Here is an 8,825-nt window from a genome sequence, read left to right on the forward strand (position 1 = left end):
TTAGGTTGGACTTGGTATTGCCTAGGTCCGCGTTTACATCCCTACATCTGTTACTATGATGCAGACATCCCATATGGAAACTGCAAATCGCACAATCACAGCTTTTTGGACGGGTAAATGCAATAATCTCTCAAATACTAGAAAAGCCAGCTCTCAGCTCTCTTTTTTTTATATTTACACGGAGAAACCACCCACAGGATCAGAGACCTAACAGTGCTGGCTCTGTCTGCCCTACTTATGATCACTGTCCTGGAAGAATAAAACTCCCTGGGCTTACCCTTTCTCTTGTAAATTGTAAAATGCCCGTCCATGGCAGATGAGACCAACGCCGATATATGAATCCTCCCCATCATCATCATCAAACTTGTTCCAACTATACAAGTTCAGCTCGTTACCGAGACAATGATGAACAAAAAATGTAATCATATCACAAGCAAAAAAAATCTCCTGCAGATCTACAAGCAAGCTATGTCACATACTTCCCAGAGGATTCACAGGAAGCTGAAACAGATTTACAGGCAACGCTGTGGAACAAGTTCATGAAAATGATCAAAACCATGCATGACTGCAGGAACAAACTGATACAACCACACGTAAAACCTACCATTTACATACAAATTTGGTCATTTCAGATGTAAGAAGAATGACTCCGATCTTTCCCGCGACCCTCCGCAGCAGCTGGCCTAATAGGCCCATAAAAGGCAAGCAGATATTAACTAATAAAAAAACAAAAAGTGCACATGCAGAGAAGCCCATAAGGGGTGGAATGGAAGGGACTAGGCAAAAGAACTGGGCTGCCAAGCCATAACACCCATGCAGATATAATCAAATTCAGAAAAACAATCATAATCATGCGCAGTATGAACAAAAAGAAAATTCAGCCATCAGTAGAGTTCATGGCCAGCATGCGCAGAAGCATGTATGCATATCATTGCTGTTGCACATATGCAGAGTAGAGTGCAGAGAAAGCACCAACTTATGATAATGAGAGAAAAATATGGCAGAGCACTGGTATGAAGAGCGGTTTATGGGTGACCAATACATGCAACACATGCAGTGCTGTGAGTTGCAGATGATCAACAAACTAAAGCGTGCACACATCTAAGGATGGACTCAGGGATTTGTGTAGCACACATCTAAGGATGGACTCAGGGATTTGTGTAAGATGCATCCGGGCCCATGAAGCCCGGGAAACAACACGCTCAAATCAGGCCTAGTCTTGTGCAGTTTGGCCAAAAATTTTGCGCCCAGACCTGAAACAACCTCTACAAGACTCCACAGGCAAAAGACATGTCTATAATGCAAGCTGTCAAGGTACAATTCATGTAAAAAAATCACAAAAAAATGACCAAAAACTGTGCCCAAAGCACCAATTTATCAACACTTCCAAACAGTACCATGTTTGCACATAAGACACTCAGCATACACATGCTTGAGTTAGAAATTCCCAAAACATCAGTTTTCAAAACAATACAAGAAGATCAGCAAACTGTTCGTTGCTGGTTACCAAAACAAGTACATCATGACGAACTGAAGTCTCCCATTTCACATCTTCTGCATAAGTCCCAGCAACAGAACCTCATTATTATTCATCATTATCTGTATCAAAACTCCTTCCCAAATTTATGAGGGACTTCTTTCACTATAATAACTGGTTCAGTAAAAAGCAAAGGGGAGGAAGAATGCTAAGAAGCTCAAAGAAGTTTCAAGCTATCAACCGTGCATGGCCAAAACCGATTCCCTCCTCCATGAACACCAGAAATTGCAAAATTGGCAACCAAACCAGATGAAATTCAGCATTCTCACAGGGAATATAATTTGTGGAGATCCTCACATTCTGAATGAAAATAACTGGGTCTGAAGAGCTTGGTTGTCCTCTAACAGACGGTCATATTCCAGAAGCAAATCTTCAGATTGTTTCTGAAGGGCAAGAACATTAGCTTCCGCATGTTGCAACCGCTTCACCTTCTCTTCAGATTCCAGTTTCAATGTCTCTAGTTCTTCTGATAGTCGTGAGATTTCTTCTTTCAGAGTCTTTGTTTCTTGAGAAGCCTTCTCTTGCTTCTCTTTGACGAGCAGACACTCTTCCTGAAGTTTTTGGGCATGTAATTTCGAAGTGCTGAGTGCTATACGAGAGCCACTTAGTTTTCTAAGATAGTGATGCAGCCGAATAATGACAAAACCTAGAAAAAGAGAGTATCCTGCAAGAACATGTATAGATCTTCAGAACTCTAATAGGCCATAGTAATGTACCACGACCAGTTTTCTCAAGAGCCAGAACACTCATGATATCATAAAGAACCAACATGCAAGTGCAGACATGACATAATTAACAATCAACCAAGCTGGCTGGCAGCAGCACTAGCCAGAGAGAAAACTGCCATCAACAGCTCAATATCAACCTTTCCAGAATAAAGATCAGAAAATTTACTGTTTCACTGTGCTCTACTTGTCACAAAAAAAAGTAAAATGGATAAAAGGACCAATTGTTGTTACATAGAAGTGGTTCGACGAAAGGTTGTCAAACTAAGAAGCAGAAGAGGGAAACAATATGGGAAGTGGAAGTGAGAAGCGAGGCATTTTGAAATTTATAAGCGTGAAGCAAGGAATCGATTTGAAAATGAAATGGGAATAAAAAAGAAAGCGATATGAGAATCGAATGAGAAGCGAAACAAGAAGTGGATGGGAAGCGGATAAAAACTAAAATAAAAATTTACTATTACTAAATTTCATGATTTTTAAGTGTAAGAATTAAACTTTTGTGAAAATCTAAAAATCAAGGTTGTAAGTATCATATCGTAACCTGTATTGGTCGGGCCCAAAATAAGATACGTATATTGTATCATAAAAAATCATAAATTTTGAAAAAAAATTAAAAAATTCTAAAAAAACAAAAATAACAAAAATTCTAAAAAATCATAACACACAAAACAATGATGAAATGCACAAAATGCAACCATAAAATCACATATGAAGCATTTATGTCTCTATGAGTTGCATGAGACATCATCAAACATCAACTATCTCATAAGAACAATGTAAAATATTAAGTATCTTACAATTAAGAACATGCCTCAAGACTCATACTTTCATATTACATAAACAAAAATATTTATGGCAACAACTGAACTCGATTTTCAATCTGTTTCTACTCATTATGGGGCGGTAAGTTGGCGGGGGGTTGTAGGGGGCAACGCACCCCCCGCCCCTCCCCCCCAATGCGGAAATTTTTTGGAGAGTAGCTTTGTAAGTTGTCCCCTGATGCAATTTTTTTTTTTGAGTAGCTTTGTAATTTTATTCATAATAAAGATTTTTTACCTTAACCCATTTTTTTGAGTGGGAAAATGGTGAAAATGCATTTTTTTACCTTAACCCATTTCTTTGGGTGAAAAACGGTGAAAATGCAGTCTTACTTGACGAAATCACAAAAGCCTTCTTTCTGGCGCAAAGATCGGCCCTCAAAACGGTCTCACGACTCCTAGGGTGTGTGGAAAGCTCTTCATTATGTTCTATACGAATGAGGATTTCGACAACTCTTTAAAACCCAAAAACATAAAAACACAATTTTGCCCATTTTTAAGTCTGCAGGCACCGTATTGTATGATATGGCATTGTATCGTATGATACATGCGATACACCCTATGTCACATGGGTGCGGGTGCGGGCGCGAGGGTGCGGTAGGGGCAAAAATGTAAATATATATATATATATATATATATATATATATATATATATATATATATATATATAAGGGGGTCCAGGGGTTCCCCCGACGCGGGTTTTTTCAATTTCATTTTATATACAACTGCACGATAGCACACCAGGTCATGTAGATCTGAGTACAACCCCAATATGATGTTATTTGAAATCCATGTCTAAGAATAATATGTCAGATTTGGATCAGAGATCTAAACAAATCCAATCCATTTGCAGCCCTAGCATTGGATGCTGGTTTGTGAGATTTTATTTCACAAGTTTATTAGTCTTCATAGGCCACGTCGATCTGTAACAAGTTCATGCTTAAGAGGAGATCTTGGTTACTGTGGCTTCTATCTCGTCAGGAGAAGAGTTCGTCAAGAGAACAATGAATGCTAATAGCCAGCAAGGCTACCACCATCATATTATCATTTATTATGGAGAGAGAAAATCCTTTACGAAAAAGAAGGATTAGCAAGGCTACCACCATCATTATCATTTATTATGGAGAGAGAAAATCCTTTACGAAAAAGAAGGATTTTGAAAAGGCAGGAGCAGCAGTAGCTGTCAGCAATTTTTTTTTTTTTAAATTCCGCAGCCCATTTCATAGGGATTTTTTTTTTTAAAAAAAAAATAAAAAAAATGGACCTAAATGATCCTGGGTGCGGTCAACGCACCCAGGATCGGGTTGACCGCACCCGGTGTCGCACCCGCTCCCGCGTCGAGTCGCGTCGACGCGGGTGCGACACCCTGCTAGCCGAATCCTTGTGACATAGGATACACCTATGATACACACCCATATCATCGTATCAATCTCTTGCATTGATACAATACAGCAACACCATTACAAATAATGGTTACCTATTTAGAGAAAAGCACATAAGAAGTAAGAAGCGTGAGATGAAGCACATAGAAAACATGAAAAGAAGCATGAGAGGACATATTTTGAAGTATATAGAAAACATGAATGAAGTGTATGGGAAGCATAGAAGAAACATGGGAGAATCGAGATTCCCATCAAGTTTCGAAAGTGAAGAGTATCACACTTTCAAAGTGAGTTTCCGAGAAGCACGCTTCCCACCTATGTAAGAATCTTTTGGCTCTAGTTCGATGCAACTCAACTTGTACGTAACAATGTCAACTCTCTGTATTGACTTCTACGTTTGCAAGAAAACATGAGACCTACTCTAGCCAAGTCATGTCAGATAAATTAGGAGGCTTTTCAGTTGATAAAAGGTCACCAATCTTCAAGAAAATGCCCTTTTATTTTCTGCTGCACCACCAATACACCGCTTTCCATTGGTTGTGTGTGTACAGAGAGAGACTAGTGAGTAGCTCCTAACAATTTATGTCTTAAACTGTCCTAAGCACTTTTACAAATATAGTTGCAGGTGTTTCTTGCTTAATCCAAACATGTAGATGTGTTCATAATTGCGTATTTGCTAAAAACCATGCTTTGGATTGAATCAATTTAATGAAAAGCAGATTTTTATATTTTTTCTTTGTTTAGAACCCATGAGTGTAACCAATGTTCTTGATTAGTGCTTAAAATTCTTAAATTTATTATGTCAGTGCAATGATAGATATGCTTAAAATTCTTAAATTTATTATGTTAGTGCAATGATAGATATGATTAGACTGCATGTCTGCTGGTTCCATTTGATTGCAATCCTATGATTTACCCCTATAAATTTGAAAGGTTGAAGTTGTTTCATTCATCTGTTTTTTACAAGCTTTTCTGCTTATTGGGTTCAGGGTATTTGAAACTTGGTAGTTCACATACAAAGACATGTTTTTCATTCTTTTGACAATGGATGTTACTATTATCTATGTGTTTGACATCTGAATGTCATATAAGATTTTAAAAAAAAAAATCATGTCTTTGTAATGAACTACACATGTAAGCCCCACCTATTCAAAATAGAAATTTCACATACTCCATTTAAACCATAGACCTGATATCACAATTATCAAAACTGCAATCTTTCTAAATTTTTTTGGAGTTTTTCATTTATCTGATAAAATTATTGTAGGAACCTATTCCAAGATGCAAATGCCAAAAATCATATACACTTCACAAAAAATCCATTGACAATTGAATACTTGGTCACTGAAAAAACATTCATCACATTATAAAATAACTTTAAAGAGTTGCAAATTGTATGAACATGTCTTCCTTCACCATCAGACGGCAAAGCATGATAACTGACATCAAAAGTGGCCAATAAAATAATTGTATCTTTATAATTTAAAGCACCTTTCAATATAAAAAAGGCAGATATTATCTAGTTAGGACATCATAAGACAACCCCATTCAATATCCTTTTTTGTTTTTTGATAGGCAAGTTAGGGTTAGACTGAACCTCGGCAGTCACAATTATGTGATTTTGCATCACATTGTGAGTTGGGACCACTCAAGAGGTTCATCTTTCCACAATCTATCCAATCCATCTCTCTCCAGTGTGGTCAATCTCTTAGCAATATAATTTCAATCGTTGGATATAAATCTATGTGTGCTACTGAATGTGTACCTTTTAGAAAGAACATGCTGATTAACAAGACACAGATGCCCTAACCCCTCCAATGTGATAATAATAAGTTGGACTACATCATGTCTGGATGGTTCAGGTATCACTTGGGATTCCTTATGAATTCCATTGATTGGCCATCAATTCCATTCTTTTTTCCCTACCTCCCGCTCTCTTAGTAATCACCCAATCTTGATAACCCAATGAACCATTTGCTCAAGCAGACACAGTCGGTATTCAGCACAATTAAGCTTTATGAGATGACCCTCATGTTTGCAAAATACATTCTCTAGTAGCAGTCAAAAATTTCGCTTGCCCTTCCAAAGGTGTTTGCTTCATCAAACAACTTATTCCCCAAATTTCTTGCAACCATCTGAAAAATTATCCACCAAGAATTTATCTTCACTTGAAATTTCACTGTTCTCATTGTTTAGCTCATAAAGAAAAACAATTTTGGTGATCCTCCATCAGCCAATCGTAAGAGCAGTTTTTTTCATATAATATTTCCCACAGGACATTGAATGGATGGATTGATGGTTTTTCCTTTGCCTATCAACAAGAATGTGACAGCAAGCTGTACATCTATCTTCTTTATGCATCATAGGTAAGTATGCTCGACCCTAGATTGCTAAGGTTTTAGGTCAACATTCATGCCCAACCCAATTCCACAGCAGGTTGGGTTCCTGAAGTTGATATGCAGCACTAGTTGAACCTAGATCTTCAAGTCAAAAGCAAGCATATGCATAATTAGCAAGTGGTTTCCCCTAGATTTTTTTCATATAATCATAATAATTTTATGAGATCACACTCAAAATTGAGGCAAGAGTAGCATTCAACATCTGAAGTGTGGAACGGATTAAGGTATAAAGAGATGAGGAAACATTTATCCCTTTCAACAGTTTCAAAGATTAATTACATCAATAGAGATGGAAGGCGGAACTAACCATCGTAGGATATATCATATAGAGATGTGCTTTCATTTTTCGACTACACATTGACAAGTTCACCATGCTTTTGAAAGCAGCATGGTGCTTTCAGTGAAAAGAGAAGAGAGTTACAGATAGGAATTGTGCCTGACTAACGAGTAACGACAGACTTCTAAGTAACCGCAAGTCTCTATTGATCAACAGCTGCCTCTTGTCCGCACCAACCTTACTTACAACCTCCCTACCCACATGATACAATCTATCAAAAATATGTCAAAATCAGCCACTTATCTGGCCACCTTCCTTAGAAATGAAACAATTCCTAAATGTGTCTAATAACTGAATCCACCATTTCAAGACACTAAAACCATTCACCTCGCGCATTCAACCAGAACAGTCGGTACACATGCCACCACTCTACATCACACCAAATCGATCCGGGCCCAACAATGATCTTAGAAGACCAGAAACAAGAACCATTTGACCAGTACAGATTGGTGGCATAGATCCTATCATTGCCAATACTCCGAACATCCTGATTCTTCAGTATCTGTTTCAGCACCATTTCCTTTAACTCAAAACTATGAAAAATTATAGATCATTCCCGACAAGACCAATAATTTGCAACTCATAAAGATACAATATAAATAAATAAATAAAATCCATGAAAAACATGGGGGAAAAACACCTACCCATAAAAAAAATTACTACACCAAAAAAATAATAAAAATCATCAAATATCAACACACAAAAACAACCCCAGATGACAAAAGTACAGCCAAAGTTAAGAAGCACAAAGAATGGGCAAACGGAGAAAGAAAGATGGAAGGGTGGCTTGACAGGGTGTTGTACCCGTAAGAGAAGCTTCTAGAAGGCGGGTCCTCCACAGGACCTGATCCATGGGGGTGGTTGTGCCGATCTTCAGGCCCTTGTTCTGAATCTTGAAGATGCTGATAATGTTGGACAGAAGGATCAGTGCCATGGTGCAGGCTAGGGTTTTGATGGTGGCAGGGCCCCTCCCCACGTTGAGCTGGTCCAGCCCCCTCATGGTCAGCTCCCTCAGAGGGCCTATCTTGATCATCAGCAGCAATGCCACCGCCCCCTCCACAAACAACACCAAGAACAATAGGGGGATCATCCTCTTCCTCCCTTTGAGTCCCTAAACCAAAGGTGGGAAAATGATAGAGATAGAGGAAAACAGAGTTGTGGGGAGGGTGGGAAAGAGGGAAGGGTCATGGGATTTGGAGGCTTGTTGGGGAGGAGAGAGCATCAGACACCCGAGGGATGGAAAGTAACAGAACCTGTCAAGTTTTCAGGGGCAGTGTGCTCAATCAACGGCTTATACATAGGACCGTCGTATCATATAGCTTTGGGAAATTTTCATTTAGGGCCCAATCTCTTGCCACTAATTTAAGAGATGGGACTCTCCTTTCTCAGTTTTCTGATATGGGCCTTTGGTATCCTGGAAACCTATGTTACAAAGTTTTAGTGGACTCCATGGCAGGGACTCGAAGGTTCAAAAGATTTTTAAAAAATAAAACATGAGATTTGCAATTTTAAAATTTTTTTAATCAATAAAAAACCTTTTTGATATTTTAATATCTAAAAATGTTTTTATTGAAAGATCATTAAAAGGTAATAAAATATTATTAAACATAATAAAATATAGGTGATT

The 8,825-nt window shown here is 38.1% G+C and overlaps 1 protein-coding gene across 1 annotated transcript; it reads right to left on the bottom strand.

The window, feature by feature from the left end:
• Positions 1-1,369: 1,369 nt before the first annotated feature.
• On the bottom strand, positions 1,370-8,407 carry LOC149843382 (uncharacterized). Its single transcript, XM_090001809.1, has 2 exons — positions 8,003-8,407; positions 1,370-2,201 (listed from the first exon to the last, which is right to left on the bottom strand). The coding sequence occupies exons 1-2, from the start codon at positions 8,286-8,288 to the stop codon at positions 1,831-1,833; spliced, it is 657 nt and encodes a 218-aa protein (XP_089857935.1). The 5' UTR covers positions 8,289-8,407; the 3' UTR covers positions 1,370-1,830.
• Positions 8,408-8,825: the final 418 nt, after the last annotated feature.

This window comes from Nuphar pumila, chromosome 3 (assembly GCF_984573655.1).
Source record: "Nuphar pumila chromosome 3, dmNupPumi1.hap1.1, whole genome shotgun sequence".
Classification (NCBI taxonomy): Eukaryota; Viridiplantae; Streptophyta; class Magnoliopsida; order Nymphaeales; family Nymphaeaceae; genus Nuphar; species Nuphar pumila.